General features: G+C 47.8%; 1 protein-coding gene across 14 annotated transcripts in view; it reads left to right on the top strand.

Moving 5' to 3' along the window:
• The window catches only part of DLG1 (discs large MAGUK scaffold protein 1), a 289256-nt gene that overhangs the window by 216430 nt on the left and 55704 nt on the right, over positions 1–17122 (top strand). For all 14 annotated transcript variants that reach the window (XM_059731291.1, XM_059731292.1, XM_059731283.1 and 11 more), the window contains 2 exons: positions 6532–6688; positions 9038–9140. In XM_059731291.1, coding sequence (XP_059587274.1) covers positions 6532–6688; positions 9038–9140 — 260 coding nt within the window. The remainder of the gene's footprint in view (positions 1–6531; positions 6689–9037; positions 9141–17122) is intronic.

Consider the following 17122-nt stretch of genomic DNA (forward strand, 5'->3'; position numbering starts at 1 on the left):
CTTTAATTCTACATTGTGATAGAGACTTGAATCAGCTTTCCCACAGTAATGCTGCATAACAACAATACATCGATCAGTTCAGAAACAGTAGCTGGGAAATCTAAGAGCCTGTGTGTAAATGGTCCAAATGGTGTTATACTTCCTCAGGGATTTGGTAGGAGATTGCAGTATACTCTTTACTCCACTTCTGGTGAAGTTGTCCCACCTGGTGTCTACGCCTGTTCCTTTCCTCACAAGTTGGGGCAACTATAGTTGGATCCGGGCAAAAATAGGCCAGTCAACCTAACCTCCATCCCAGGGAACATCCTGGAAAAGCTCATTAAAGCATCTATGCGCGGTACGCTCATGGAAGGTAAGATCCTGAACGACAGCCAGCATGGCTTTGTGGCCAGGGGTGTCCCTCAGAGGGCCGTGCTTGGACTAGTGCTTTCAACATCTTTATCAATGGTTTGGATGGGGGACTGAAAAGCTCGCTGGCCAAGTTTGCGGACAACACCAAGTTGTGGGGAAGGTGGCCACGCCAGAAGATAGGTTGCAGATACAGGCGGACCTGGACAGGCTGGAGAGCTGGGCGGACCAGAACCAGATGAAGTTTAACACTTTCAAGTGTGCGGTGCTCCATGTGGGGGCACACAACCCTCAACATACATACAGGCTTGGAGGTGACAGCTTGACTTGCACCACGGCCGAAAGGGACCTAGGGGAAGTGATCGACCATTGCGTGAACGTGATCTGGCAGTGCGATGCGGTGGTCAGCGGGGCAAACAACACGCTGGCATGCATCAACTGATGCATCTCGTGTAAAACTAAGTAAGTGCTACTTCCACTCTACTCCGCACTGGTGAGACCGCAACTGGAGAACTGCGTCCGGTTCTGGGCGCTGCACTTCAACAAGGACGTGGAAAAACTTGAGCAGGTCCAGAGAAGAGCCCCCCTATATGATCAGGGACCTGCAAGACAAGCCATACGAGGAGAGGCTGAGGGACCTGGGCCTTTTTAGCCTACAGAAGAGAAGGCTGAGAGGGGACTTGATAACGGCTTACTGCTACATCAGAGGAGTGCATCAAGGGCTCGGTGAACAACTGTTCACCAGGGCACCCCTGGGGAAGACCGGGACCAATGGATATAAACTCCTGGAAGGCCGCTTCAGGCTTAATACCAGGAAAAACTCCTTCGCAGTCAGGGTGTCCCGACTGTGGAATAAACTCCCTGCAGAGGTGGTGCAGTCGCCTACCCTGGAGGTTTTCAAGAGGAGACTGGACAGTCAGCACTCTGGGGTCATCTAACCCCAGTTGTCTTCCTGCCTAGAGCGGGGGGGCTGGACCCGATGATCTGCGAGGTCTCTTCCAGCCCCTGACAACCTATGGAAGTCCCCCCAGCAGACGCGTGGTCTGCAACAAATGAAGTGCGAGGCGACAGCTGATGTTCCAGTGGGGGAATCTCAAGGAGAGGCTGAAGACTGCACCAGAGTTTTTTATACTTCTGTTTTCTATAGGGCAGACGAAGAGAATTGCTTTTGCCTCCGTAGTATCCACAATGCCTGATGGCAGGTTGGTTCCCTGGCAAAGGTTTGGTAATCTGGTAAATGCCAAATGCTGACTGTCTTAACTCATTTTCTGGCCTGAGTCCTTTTTGCATATAATTTTATGAACAAGATCGATGAGATGCAGCGTAAGCACTCTTTTTCTGTGGTGGTGGAACAGGGCCTTGGGGGAGAACAAGAGGCTGGACTTTTCTGCTAAAAGTCTAGCCTGTGGTGCTCACTGAGATCCTGGTGGGCCAAAGGGCACTCATCTCACAACTGTACTTGGACTCCACATCCTGCCTGGCTGGCAGAAACTGATGGGGAAGTACTGGGTCCATTTTTTGTGAAGACTGTGTGCACCTCTCAGAGAGGGCAGGCTCTCTATTGCTTGCTCAGAAGCCACTGCTAATGCAGTTGAAGAGGAATGGATTGAAGTCAGCAACCACTTTCAGCGCTGTATTGAAACAACTGAGGAAAAGGCAGAGGAGAGGACATCTGCAAGCAAGCTGCAGAGGACTCGGCGATCCAGAGAGCGGGAAGTGCAAGGCCCCAGGGGCAGGGGCTCTAGGACCACTGGACAAAAAAGAAAGAGGAGTGGTGGTAGTTGGCGACTCCCTTCTGTGGGAAACAGAGGCATTAATTTGTCTGGATTTGGGGTCTCAGGAGGTGAGCTCTCGGCCTGGAGCCCAAATTCAGGATGTCACAGAAAGAGCAACAAGCTTATCCATCCTTCAGACCATTTCTCTTTCCTTCTGGTCCACACACAAACCAACGATACCGAGCAGATCAGAGATGACTTTGAGGCTCTTGGTAGGAGGGGTAAGGAGCTTGGCGCACAAGTGGTGTTCTCATTGGTTTTTCCCATGGAAAGCAAGGATCCAGGCAAGGACCATCGTATCCTGGAAGTAAACGCATGGCTGAGATGGTGATGAAGACTTCCAATTTTGACAGTGGGTGGGTGTTTTAGGAAGGAGGACTGCTATCAAGAGATGGGATCCATCTGACCAGAACTGGAAAGAGCATCTTTGGGTGTCATCTGGGCAGCTTAATAAGGAGGGCTTTAAAGTAGGTGTCATGGTGGGTGGTAAAGAAAACCTTCCAGCAGTAGAGCAAACAGTCCAGAGGGGAAAGGACCAGAGAAGCAACTTAACAGAGAGAGATGGCCAGAGAGTCGCAGGACAGGAAGAAGCAACGCAAAGGGGAAGGAAGTAGGTCAAAATGCGAAATGCATCCGATGTATGCATACACGTGCAAGCAGTACGGGGAGAGAAACAGAAGCAGGAAGGCGCAGCATGTGGCATGACAGAGACCTGGTGGGGCGGCTCTTACGCCTGGAGCGTCTGTCTGCATGGAGCGTTAAACTTTGTTTCTGTATGCTAGTGATGCCTAACTCTGTAATTTATCCAACTTGGATGCAGTTCAGTGTAAGAGAAAGATTCTAGTCAAGGTTTTGTCATAAATGTGAGTGAGCTAGGTAAGCCCAGGCTGGAGATGGAGTGAGCGAAGCGATGAAATGAGAAGACAGGTGTAAGAGCAGTCCTTTGTGTAGAGGAGGCATGTCCACCATTGCCTATGAAGCAGTGGTTTGACACCCCCTCCCCTGCTGCTGTGCAACCCAGTTACTGCAGGAATCCTGTCGGTTTTATATCTCCCTTGCCTGCCAAGAGGTTGTGATTCTTTCTTTTGAGCTTGAACCTTGTCGCTGCTCCACCCTTTTATTATATCAGATTCAGAGTCTTGTAATGTGCCTCTATAAGGCTGTGCCAGCCTGACACGGATCTGTTCGTAGATTCATAGATTGTCAGGGGCTGGAAGGGACCTCGCAGATCATCGGGTCCAGCCCCCCTGCTCTAGGCAGGAAGACAACTGGGGTGAGGTGACCCCAGCACACTGACTGTCCAGTCTCCTCTTGAAAACCTCCAGGGTAGGTGACTGCACCACCTCTGGAGGGAGTTTATTCCACAGTCGGGACTAATTACCCTTTGCTTGGAGCTATTGCCCTTTTTGAGACCGATCCCGGGGCAGCAGCTCCCTCAGCCCCAGAGCGCAGCTTTTCGTGGAGGGTACATGGATACCACTGCTATAGGGACTGCCCTGGCTGGCCACTGGTGTCTGGGTGGAGATGAAGGTGTTGGCTCTGACCTGTGGAGCCCTGAGTGCCTACCCAGGAGAAGGCCCCTTCCCCAGTGCCGAGCTGCCACAGCTGCAGTTCATGGAGATTTTGAATTGGTGAAGGATAGCTGGCAGGATGTTCCTCGTGAGGACTTCAGGACTCTAGAGCATGCTTTCCTTTCTGTCCCTCTTCATCTGGAATTGTCCATGCTTGATGACTTTCTAGACATACTGCACCAGCAAAATGCACCAGCAAGGATTTTCTCTAATATGCATACAGAAAATTAAGTTTGGCTGTTTTCAAAATTATTTATTTTCCTAATTCTTCATGGTCCTTTAACTGCACTTTGGCTCCTTTCTCTTAAAGGAGAAAAGGTTTTTTCTTCTGCAGCACATTATAGAAACTGACTGGCGGTTTCATTCTTCAAGTCTGAACTAGCATTTCCCTGCCTTCGTACTAATACCCCGTATCAAGCCATTACAAGAGTTCTCTGGAAGGACGGGAGCTCTGGCAGGGGCGGGTGCCTGAGCAGCACAGCAGCGAGTTGGCAAAGGATCTCGGTAAGGGGCAGCACCTGCTTTCGAGACTCGGCATCCCTGGAATGAGAGCGAGAAACACGAGAATGAAGAGCAAACCTCTGCTTATAAAGTTCAGCTGCTTTTGGCTTCTCATGTAAATGGACATCTTGAGAGGAGTGGAAATGATCAGTGGCTGATCTTTAGTGCACTCTAGTGATCTTTTCAATGCAGTGCAGACATTTTCCACCTACTCTCTTCTCTTATAGTGAAATTCTCCATTCTCTTGCCTCTGAATCTAGTAACAGCAGTGCAGTCAGTTTTTCCTTCAGTAGAAGCAGAGACATTGTCTAACGGTTCTACCTCATAGCATGACTTTCTGATATTGCACTTCTTTGCCCCTTCTCTTTCGAATCACACTAAAATACCGTAAAATTGCTGCAGTCTGTTTGTTCTTGTATTGTCATGTGAAGTTAATTTGGAGTATAACTGCTGCTGAATTCCTTTGGAAAGGAAGGGAGGGGGGTCCTCTGAGAATGTGTAAGCAGTGTTCTTGAATTGCTCCTTATTGTATTCACAACTCAACCAAAAGTATTTTCACTGCAATGAAATTAGTCTGGCAAAAAGTATTGGCTAAGCTTTACTTTTTCCTAGCCTGACTTATTTAGTTGTAGGGAGAAAAATAGTTTTGTGCTCTTAATTTTTGTAATGGCTCATACAATACAAAAGTGGCTCAAGGTATCTTTGAATGTTGTTTGCCTTCCTGATCAAGTCCTTCAGAGCAAATATCCAGGTTCTCACCTTCGAGCCTAACACCTTTTGAACTGACACGGTACTCACCAGAAGCTAACAGCGCTGATGGAGTCTGACCCCCCCGTGCCGTTCACACTGAACGCACACGGCTGGATGCAGGCATAGCACGCGTAGAAGAACTGCAGAACCTCGTCTGCGTTAGCCCAGGCACTGTCACAGAGGCCTCAATACTGCAACAGCTCAGTACCGGTCCAGACACAGTCTCATAAACAGTTGCTTTTTTCTAAAGATCAGAGGAGTGGCTCTCCCAAAGTGAGATCAAATGGGAGAAAGGCATTTCGGTTGTCTTCTCATTAGTATCATTTGACACACAAAAGAATATTGTCACCGGAGGGGGGGTTTTCCCTTAAGGTAAGAAATGGATGCTGGCTAACACCTAATAAAGCTCATCTAGAATCTGCATTTCAGGAGCTTAGTGTCTTACAAACGACTCCCACTGTACTCCACGCTGGTGAGACCGCAGCTGGAGGACTGCCCTGGGGAAGACCAGGACCAATGGATACAAACTCCTGGAAGGCCGCTTCAGGCTTAATACCAGGAAAAACTCCTTCCCAGTCAGGGTGTCCCAACTGTGGAAGAAACTCCCTGCAGAGGTGGTGCAGTCGCCTGCCCGGGAGGTTTTCAAGAGGAGACTGGACAGTCACCGCACTGGGGTCAGCAGTTGTCTTCCCGCCTAGAGCGGGGGGCTGGACCTGATGGTCTGCGAGGTCCCGTCCAGCCCCTGACAGTTTGCGAATCTACGAAATCAGGAAAGCCCCACAGCACCCTTTAGATGGGCGTGATCTGGAATCTGCAGCTGAACTGGCTGACTTGTGAAGACACTTCTCTTAGGTCACAGGAGGATGTAACGACAGAGTGAGGAAGAACGAAGACCTGTCCTCTTCCAGTACTCCGCGTTCTTCCTTTATAATCACCCTCAAGACGGGTGCTTCACAAAAGGTTATGAGGAAATGTTTCTTTTGTTAGAGCAAGCCGACAGTGTAAACCAGACAGGTAGGAAATAAAAGATGAAGTGCAAGATCTGGAGTCAGCTGAGTCAGTGAGAGAAGTGAAGATGAATAGGGGATATAAAAGAGACAATAAGGAAGGCTGTTTTCCGCTTATCGTGTGTTTTCTTAGTTTCCTTGTGCTGTTGGGATATAGCTGTCATGTCTTGCCTTGTACTTAAGTTACTACCTCTCTTGAGGCCAGGAATCTTGTGTGCACTGCATCTATCACAGTGGCCCCTGCTGCATGTGTGTGCCTGTTAATCATTGAAAAAGTGAAAATAATTGTGTAAGAGTAGAAGTGCAGGATGATGTGAAACTTGAACTGCACATCAAATCATAATAATTAGCTGAGAAAATGTTTCAATTCTAGGTACACTGTATAGACTAAGGTAAGGGCGTACCTGCCATACAACCTGGGCATTTTGTATATCTAGCCAAGGTCCTCTGCTGTATGGATTTTGTCAGGGCTTATATCTATCTATCTATCTAGGTAGATCGGTATCTGTATCTATCTATATGTATATCTGCTTTTTCGGCTATAATTCATGGTAAGTGACTCTCTCTTCTGCCTTTTAGGGAACCTAGAAAAGTTGTCCTACATCGAGGATCAACAGGGCTTGGCTTCAACATTGTGGGAGGGGAAGATGGAGAAGGAATTTTTATTTCATTCATCCTAGCAGGAGGCCCTGCTGATCTGAGCGGGGAGCTCAGAAAAGGAGACCGTATCATTTCAGTAAGTGTCAAGATTTTGAAGAATGTATTACCTTCCTGTCTTTTGACCTGCTCTGTTGTTTACATGACTCATTGCGCTAAAATCTAGTTACAATGTAGTTAGTCTGAATTGGAGACAGCAGGATTTAGGACTAAGTATCATGCTTCATGTTAATCAGATTTGGATTCAGAGCCTCAAATCTCAGTCCTGAGGGCAAATCATGCACACTACAGTTCATATACTTCACGTTGTATGTTTTATTTTATATTTGCTGTTTTAAAATAGAGAGAGAGTTTATTATTTGGCTCCCATAAAACTGGGTAAGTACACAGACCGTGCAGGTTTCTGTCTGGTACCCAGAAAGGACGGATGAAGCAGTGGTTTGGACTCTGGGCTAGGACCTAGGATATGGGATCTTGTGAACCCAGCATTCATTCCTGCCTGCGGCAGGGGGTCAGGCTAGATGCCCTGTTCAGGTCCCTCCTGACCCGAGCTACTATGAAACCAGGTGGCTATAGTTCCTTGCTTCTGCACCTGTTCTCTATGTGATTAGCAGCAAATCACCTGCACAGCTGCAGTTTTTAATGCACGTGCATAGAGGTGTTGTCTGTAGGTCTTGAAAATACTGCAGTAATGGAAGCCATGTAAGAAAGAAAGATGACTTAGCAGCAGATTGCAGGGTAGTTGGCTGCAACTGAGGTGCTCCAAGGTAGCTTTTTTGAACTATGTGGAATAGATTAAAGAGTCTGCATTTTCTCCATATGTAGTTTCCAGTTCATAGGCCTATTTTATTTGCTTTCTTTAGATGCATAATCTTCTACAGGTTCTTGGTTTGTACATACAAACACAACTTCAGGATTTATATTTTATCCTTGAGATAATATGGACACTGAAAGTAAGCAAATTAAAAATTATTTAAATGGATTATAGTGATGACTAATAAAAAAAATACAATGCAAATCTAAATGCCAGAGGGGAATTGAATTGCACTTCTGCATCACAAAACCCAATAGAGCACATAATAGTAAAATGCATTTTAAATATTAATGACATTTTATATATTGGGTAACTTATTAGCCCCATCTCAGCAGGCACTAGATGCATTTACATAATTACAGGGCACGTTACAGTAAGTGCACTGGTGTATGTCCACAAGGCCTATAACAGGAAATGAAGTGTTAGCCAGACAGATAGCATCGCTTCTCTCGCAGCACCGCTAAATCTTCTTCATATAACCCATTCGTTTTTTCCCCAAACCCAATGTTGGTAATAAGAGAGCACATTGTATGCGAGGAAAAGCTTCCTGTGAGTTTGGGCAGCTGGGGTCAGCAGAGCAGTGGCAGCATTAATTGCTGTGGCTCCCATGGGAGCCTTCCCTCCCCTATATCTCCCCAAAATAAAATAAAAAAGTCAGTAGGTTGCGTTGGCATGTGGGGTTGGCCTGTGGCTGGACCCTGGGCTCTGGCTGCAGAGCCACATGCCAAGTCAGACCTGCCATGCAGCTCTGGAGTCTGCGCTCAGGGTTAACCTGCCACGCAGCCCAGCCCTGCCATGGCCAGATCAGGTGTGGCCCCGGTGCTGCCACACAGCCCCCAGCTCTGCTTCAGCCAGACCGGGCCCTGACACACGGCCCCCAAGCCTCCAGCCTAGGGACATGGTCCCCAGCCCCAGGGAGCGGCTCCTGACTCCTGAGCTCCCAGCCCAGCGTGTGGCTCCAACCCCTGGGGCCACAGACCTCAGGTCCTTAGCTGTACTCCAAAGTAAGATCTGTTTTCCTTCTTGGGGCCTTCCAAAAATATTGTGCATGTCACATTTGGAGGCGGGTTATGTGGGAAAAAATATTGAACTTTAGTAGTCCTTGTACATTGTTATTGTCTACACTGGATAAATACCTGCTATTCCTTTTATTTCTACGTGGTTTTTCCCAGCAGTTAAAACCTTGTCAACTTGTTGAAAGAAAAATGTAGATGTGCAAAGCTATATGTTGTCAGTTTTTCTGTGAAAATATTAGGAAAAGTTTTTGACAGCAGGTAACTTTACATATGCTAAGACAGTTAAATGTAACAAAGTGCAATCCATGTAAGTTCATTTAAAAAAAATCTTTAAAGTTTTGGACTACTCCTGCATCACTAAATAGATAGATATCTGTGTGAGAATAGATCTGTATGCCTTAATTTCAGTATTAAATTCAAGAATATATAATGTGCAATTTATATCAGAGTTGGAAAATCCCTTGTAATGGAATATTTTGTGTAATGAAGGTTAGGTTGTATCATATATTTTCTCCCATGAGTACACCATGTTCTGTGAGCATTTTCACTAAACAAGAACCTTTACTTCAGTAAAGAAATTACTCCATTTTGCTTGTAGGTTAATGGTGTAGACCTCAAAGCTGCAACCCACGAGCAAGCAGCAGCTGCCTTGAAGAATGCAGGCCAAGCCGTAACCATTGTGGCACAATACCGTCCAGAAGGTAGGAGAAGTGTTCCTCTCTAGATTCATGTTCCACGTGTGTAACTGAAAGTTGTAAAGGTTGCTTTTTCATGGGTGCCAGTTTTTCACTCGTTTCAGGAGGGGAGACATCCAGGCAGTGGGTGTGAACATAGATTCTGGCTGTAATTTCATGGTTGTTCCAGTGACAACCAGGATTACCTGTTGTGCGGTAATGTTCATAACAGTGTTTCATGATGACCCTGACCATTGAGATAAAACCTGCAACTTAGAGCTAACTGGAATTGCCTCCACTTCACAGTCCTCTCCAGACCCCGTGAGTCAGGTGGTCAAACCAAAGCTGAACATCCCCGTCTTATTTTGCCCTCCTTAGAAAAAGGAGTGGGAACAGCTGTCCTGCGCTCAGCCGCTGTGAGGAGTTTTGCAGGAGCAAGCGGACTTGGTGTGTGCTGTGGAGCAGCCTCTCCCCTTCCCTTTTCAAAGGGTTTAAAAGGAAACAGTGCACTGTTGATTGGAGTGCAGTGGTTTGGTGTTCTGCTATATCTTGATAAATCACTTTGGTATCAGGGTAATTGTTAATGACTTGGCACATCATCAGCATCCGGATGCAGAGTTAATGCTGTGGGTGACCCTCGTTCAGCTTTCTCTGACATAAGTTTCTTGGACTTGCACGCAAAGACGGTGCTGAGAAACCAGATGGCTATGATCCAGTCGGAAAACAAACTTGTAGTACCAACTTTCCTGAGGCATTGGTGAGCTAGTGTAACTTTATCATAAGTTTGTTTTTTTCCCAAGAAAAAAGTACTTCTTCATTAGTACTTCTGCTTGCCTTTCTCCTTAACAGTGCTGGCTTATTATGAACTTCTCTGACTTGGATGGATGAAGTCCAGTATCATATAAGTTGTGCTTAAATAGCAGGTGTAAGGGGAAAAAGAACATTTTCATAAAGTTAGTGTTCATTTGTTTCAACATGAAAAGGACATGTTTTACATCTGGCCTTCCAAACAAGACTGGGCAGAATTGCTTTTCTTGTGTTCTTCTTCTGGCTCCTCTAAACCTATAATAATGGATGCAAGGGAGAGTAAGGAATAAGGGACAGATTACACTAGATCTATCCCAGGGGTCTGCAACCCCCAGCATGGATGCCAGAATGTAGCATGCGAAGGCATTTTGCTTGGCATGTGCACCTCGGGGTGGACAGTGGGGAAGGGGCTGGGGCTGCACTGCCACAACAAGGATTGGGCCCCTCATGGCTCCCCCGCCGTCTGCCCCTGGCACACCAACATCTTGCAAGTCAAGGTTGTGGGTGTTTTTGGCACTCTGCCGACCCTTGATCTATCCAGTTCACTGTTCTCCCTCCAGCATCTGCTTCTGCCACTGTGGGAAACAGGATATTGGACTAGATGGATCATGGGTCTGACCCAGTATGGTGGTACTTATGTTCTTCTATCACCACAGTGTAGCTGCTTGTGAGGTCCATGGTTACCTGTTTTAAGTTAATTAGGGGTGCAAATGTAGAAGATTCTCCTATTCAGGCAAAGCAACAAAAGCTTCATAATATGGGGTGTCCATAGCCAGGGTAGGGGAAGAATGGGTTAGGAGATCCTGAGAGTCAGAAAAGTGATTTACTTTATTTGCTGTTCTTCCCAGAGGAGAAAAAATGACCTATTACATCACATTGATCTATTAAACAGTGCTGCTTCTTCATAATCGACATTCCTGTTTTTTTTCTTATAGCGGTATTTCAATTAGCAAGTTCCATTTAGAGTTTCAGCTCTCGAGATGCAGAAGTAGGTCTGTGCTTCTTCCAAAACAAGAATAAGTGGTGAACTGAGTAGTGAATTGTGGCATCGCCAAAGGATGTTGTGCTGCCGTTTAGTTGTATACAGCTAAACGAAGGTAAAAATATGCACTCAACCTGCCAAAGGGCTTGAAGACCTGTGCAGAATGAAAAGGATCAGATTAAATGAGAAACAGAATCTTCAAAAGAGGGTATGGTAGCAATCACTTACTGCCCTGTAATTTACTCGTGTGCAAATCAGGTTATCCTGGCAAAGTCGAGTTAAGTTTCAGGAAAATAGCCATTCTTCTGGAAAATGTTGAATGAATCTTCCCAATCATTTACCTCCTTGCAAAGGCCACCTTGTTTAAAATAAGCCACTTGGTTGGAAGTTCTGAGTGACTTGGTGCATGGCCCCTTTGTTCACTAGAGGGGATCTTCCTGTTTCTCTTCCTTTACTGAGTTAGTGCATCAGCTTTGTGGATAAGGCTAAGTATGTCTCAGCTCTAAGCACGACCAAAGGTAGCATGGTATTAGTAAATACAGAGTAGTTGTCAGGTGTTTATTGCGTAGCAGCTAAACTGTTCGTGGAAACTGCCGTTGTCTTGTCCTTCTACTGAGCAACCTTCTTGAAAAAAGAAATACGGCTAAGTGATCTGATTAAACATCGACAGGTGCTTGATGCATCAGTGTGTGATTGAGAAGATGGATCAGGGTGCTAAGAGGAAGATTTTGATGTATTTTGTTGTAAAACTGTGAGCTACCATTTTTCACAGCAGTTCTTGACGTAATTTCTCTTGGATTAATTAAATAGAAAGTTAATGTTTCTTTCCTTACCAAGTGCAAAATATTTTTGTAGTCCAGTGCATCAGTCAGATCTATGGAGTAATTCAGTTAGCACTGTTGATGGTAAAAAAATATTTAATTTTTTTTTCTCACTTCAATAGATAAAATAACTAATCAATACTCTGAAAATTTGTGGGAAGATGAATATCTACTAAAATATTTTATAATAATTTAAAAGTAATTGTTTTTATGGCTACTGTACTGTTGGCAAAGGCTTCCTGAAGCAGAAGTGGTGATTTATTTGGTGGTATCCCACTTAGGTTGCTGTTTACCCCGGGTGTGCATTTATATCTGGAAGACTGTTGAGCCTTAGTTTTGTGTTGACCGTCATTTTGTGTATGTAGTTACATAACACAGTCGAATCCTTTTCTCTTGAAATAATATCCATTTGATGTGTGTATTTCTCAAGTTCTTCCATGTGTAGGGATCTGCAGTAGCTTGCCGTGTACTCCTTGTAAAACTCCCCTGAAAGCAGCAGCAATCGAAGAGATTCAAGTATTTACACATTAAGTGCTTTTTCTGTGTTCAGTTTGAGATATGCAGCTGTAATTTTTCTACTACTAAGAGTGGGCAGGAAGATTGACATGTTGCCACATTCACTGTAGCTGAAAACATTCTTTAAACTACCAATTTCCAGGCTTCCATTATTCTCCTGTTTATTATGTCTGATTCTGCCTAATTGTGAGTGATCCAGAGAAACCAGTTCATAGAACAGATCCTAAAAGTATTCCAGGAATAGAAGGAAAGTTCTGTTAAATATACTCCTGCCAGACAAAAATATAATCAGGTTTAAGTATGAGTTAATGTTATTGAGCTTCTTTCTATGCTTTTTTAATGTAGTTTATTTTAAATAAATACTGTTCTTAATGGTGTACGTACAGTTGTTATTTAAAAAAAGTATAGTAAACAGTTTTCTTCTGACTTGGAAATGAAGGGTGGTGTGGAAACCCCTGCCAGGAGAACGTGAAGGCTGTCCTTCTGGCCTGTTCTGAACTTCTTTGACTCAGCCTTGCTAATGACTGTGTGTCCTTATTATGTACAGCTTGTGTTGTACTGTACACACGTCTCCAGAGTGCGTGAAATAGATACTGGTCTCATGCTAATTCGAGGTCCTCATATAAAAGAATCACTGAGCATTACAGTGATGTAATTAGAGTAAAACCTGGATAATTTTAAAGCAATTCACAAAATGTTAGAAAGTAACAACTTTCCAGGTGTTTATATGGATCTTCCCTTTGTCTAACCTGGACATTTTGTAAATTGAAGGTTATAGTCCTACTTCAGCCCTTAATTTAGTACAAGTTATCTGAGAAACATGGGTATAAAAATTAACCATAAATAACCGGTATTTTTGATGTTACAGTGCCTAAGAGCCCTGGTCATGCATCAGGACTGCCTTGTACTAGATGCATGTATAAATACAGAACAAAAATGCCTTTGAGTTTTCATCTGAGGCAGAAGACAGCAGATAGGTGCAGACAGGCAGGGGAGCACAGAGACAAACTGACCGCTCTTCGTGACGGGCAGCGGGCAGGGGAGTGCAGGAAGACCGCTGCCTCGGCACGGAGACAGACAAAGGCAGCAGGAGTCTTAGCATACCAGCCGCCTAACCGTTGTCAAGTGTTTGCCAGCACCTTGGCAAAGGGGAGAGAGTTAAGAAGCATTTGGAAGGAGGAGAGTGAAGTAACTTTGCTCGTGTTTGAGGACCTGCTCTCAAGTAGGAGGGCAACATGCGAGAAAGCACAGATCATTCATTTGAAGATGTAATGAGTGGGTGCTGAAGGCTGGCACTGGGCTGTTTGGAGGTAGGGGTTAACCTCTTGATGCTGAATGAGGGATGAGAGGTGGTGAGAGAGGAATTGGCCGTTAAGATATGATGGCGAAGATCTTCTGTTTGGGGTGAAGGTGAATAAATAGGGAAGCAGTGGACAGGTGCAAAAAGATGGCTAACAGGGTTAAATCAGTTGGCTAAGAGAAGTTCAGGAAGCGGCATTCTGGGTGGATGTGCAAGGAGCCAGATTACATTTGTCAAGTCCAGAGAAACAAATGTTATGGTAACCAAGACATAGGGTCATGGGCGACGCTTGCCTTCTGAGTCAGGGGGGCACTTGCCCCCCCACCATTCAGCGACCAGCGGATCCTGCAGACCGGGGCTGGGGGGTCTGCAGGACTTCCGAGTTGTCAGCATCGACTGCGGGGGGGCCGCTTCTCCTGGCACACTCCCTGGCTGGCACTCTTGGGGGGGCACCAGCGCTCTCGCTTGCCCCCTGCCCAGGAACACTGCTGTTAGGGGTTGCACCAGCGCTCTCAGGGGGTGCACATGCACTGCGTACGTGTCACCACTGCATGGGGTGATAAGAGCCTGGACAACTTTATTACCTGAATGGTCCCTGTGGGCAAGGAAGTCTGTACCTTAAAGATTTCATAGATTTCATAGACATTAGGGCTGGAAGGGACCTCAGGAAATCATTGAGTCCAGCCCCTTGCCCCAGGGGCAGGAAGTCAGCTAGGGTCAAAGGATACCAGCAAGATAAGCGTCCAAACTCTTCTTAAAAGAGTCCAGAGTAGGTGCTTGCAGCACCTCTGGAGGGAGCCCGTTCCAGGCCTTGGGGGCTCGGACAGTAAAGAAGTTTTTCCTTATGTCCAGCCTAAAAGGATCCTGGAGGAGTTTGTGACTGTTGGACCTTGTCATCCCTTGGGGCGCTCTGGTGAGCAGGCGTTCCCCCAGATCTTGATGCACGCCCCTGATGTACTGATAGGCAGCCACCAGGTCCCCCTGAGCCTGCGCTTCTCCAGGCTGAAGAGTCCCATGGCTCTCAGCCTGTCTTCATAAGACCTCTTCTCTTTTCCTCTGATCATGCGCATGGCTCTCCTCTGGACTCTCTCAAGCTTCTCCACATCCTTCCCGACTTGTGGGGCCCAGAACTGGATGCTACTGCTACCAAGGCCGAGTACAGCGGGAGGATGACATCTTGAGATTTACTCGAGAAGCATCTGTGGATGTAAGCCAGCACTGGTTTGCTTTACCAGCTGCAACATCGCATTGGTGGCTCATGTTTATCTTGTGGTCAGTCGTGACCCGCTAAGTCTCTCTTGGCCTCGCTACTAGCAAGCGTAGGCTGCCGAGCCTATAAGTATGCTTCCGGGGTTTTTTCCCTAAGGTGGAGTACCTTACATTTGTCGGTAGTGAGCCATGCACCAGGAGCGTGCAACCTTTGCCAGCTCCCTGGTGAAGTCCTGGTCGAGCTCTTGTTCCTGGTTAGGGGGTCTGTAGTAGACTCTTACCATTGTGTCCCCTGTGCCACGTTCCCCACATATTTTAACCCAGAGGGTCTCTAGTCGCCCTCCCTGGGTGCCGATGTCGACTTGCAGGGGGGTGTAACTTTCCTTGACATAGAGCTACATCCCCACCCCTTTTATCTGCATGATTTGTCCTGTACAGAGTATAGTCGTCCATGCCTATGGCCCAGTCAGAGGTGGAGTCCCACCAGGTCTCCGTTATTCCTGTGAGATCGTAGTCATTTTTGTTTAGCAGGAGGACCAGTTCCTCCTGTTTGTTCCCTGAGCTCCCGGCAGTGGTGTACAGACACATAAGCATCCCATTGGAAGCCATAGGCTTCCTTGCATTCCCAGGAGGACACCATCCCAAGGCTGGGTAGGAGTGGATTCCCTTGGGTGCCCTAACCTGCTGGTTTTGTGGTTAATGCCTACAGGCTTGCTTTGGTGGTTGTCCACCCATCCCCCAGTGGGCTTAGTTTAAAGCCTGGTCCAGGAGGTCAGCCGTGCTGGCTGAGAACTTCCTTCCCAGCGCAGTGAGAGGGAGGCCATCTCTTCCAAGCAGACTGCTGCCTCTCTCACCAAAGAGTGGACTGTGATCATGGTAGCCAAAGCCTTCGTGATAACACCAGCGCCACAGTCTTTGGTTGACTACCTCAATCCTCCTCTCCCTCCTCAGCCCATAACCTGAAACCGGGAGGATTGAGGAAAACACCACCTGCACCCCATCCCCCTAAGCCCCACTCCCAGAGCCCCGTGGCCTTTCATGACCCAGCTGGGATGGCTCCAAGCCATGCCATTCACGCGCGCGTGGATAAGGAGCATAGGGTAGTGGTCGGAGGGCCGAATAAGCTTCGGGATCCTTTCTGCTGCGTCCTGGATACGGGCTCCTGGGAGGCAGCAGACCTCCCAGGCTAAAGGGTCGGGGTGGCAGAGTGCTCATTCAGTCCCCCTCAGGAGGGCGTCTCCCACAATGACCGCTCTGCATTTTGTCGTAGGGAGAGCAGGGGCGGTAGGTGTTGGTGAACTTCCCTCTGCTGCAGGAGCTGGCAGCTCTGCAGGCTCTACTGGGGCTGCAAGAGGTTCGTACCTGTTGCAGCGCTCCAGAGGGGAGGGACCCTGGTGCCCTGGCTGGCACAGTGTACGAGATCCTCGGGTCCTCCCTTGTCCTGGAAGGTGACCTTGGTCGACCCTTAGCTTTCATGGGGTGAAGGGCCTGGCAGTAGGAGTCGATCTCCTGCGTGCCATCCCTGGTGGCACGCAGTCTCTGGACTGCGGTCTGGAGCTCCTCTATCGGGTGCCTCAGAGACTCCCAAGGGGAGGTGGCCATGCTCCCAGTCCCATGTGCCTGGACTTGTGCCAGGCAGCCCCCACAGCCCAGAGCCAGGGGCTCCGTTCGTGTGGAGCCCAGGACCACGGGTCCGTCCGGGTGGAGGCCTCAAAAGTGCCAGAGGGAGGCCACAGACTCGGAGGGGATCCTCAGGGTGCGGCGTGTGCCCATCCGCACCGTACTGGTGGTAGTCCGGCTGCGGCTGTGACTACCTTCCCTGGGGGCTCGCTGGCAGGGTCTCAGGCCCTCCTGCACCAACTCCCACACGAACTCACGCGCCGGGCCCAGAAGCGCGCCTATTTGTGCGGCTCCGGTTGCGTGGCTCCCTGGCGGGGCTGGGCCAAGTAGGAGCCGGGGGGTGGGGAGCATGATCCTCCTGAGTCCCTCCCGCCACGGGCCCCTGCTTACCTCAAGGTAGGCTGGGGCTTGTCAGGGGTCAGGAACAGTACTTGGTTGAGGGTGTTTACAAAAATACATCCCACATAGACTCGGGGTGCACCGATAGAGATTTTTGGGGCCAATACTGATAGCTGAGATTTAAGGAGGCGCATCAGCTGATACCGATCCGATTTCTGATACAGCTGCTTGCAGCTGGTAAGTCGGGTGCGGTGGAAGGGAAAGGGGGAGAGGGGAAGGGAAGGGACATGGGGGGAGAAGATCAGCACCCCTGCGGTGAGGGAGGAGGCAGGGGCAGGCACTGCCTAGGCAGGGCAGGCAGGGGGGGGCGGAGCCGTGGCTCGTGGGGGAGGCAGCTCCCACTGCTGCTTGCGGG

The sequence above is a fragment of the Alligator mississippiensis genome, chromosome 7, assembly GCF_030867095.1.
Source record: "Alligator mississippiensis isolate rAllMis1 chromosome 7, rAllMis1, whole genome shotgun sequence".
Taxonomy (NCBI): Eukaryota; Metazoa; Chordata; order Crocodylia; family Alligatoridae; genus Alligator; species Alligator mississippiensis.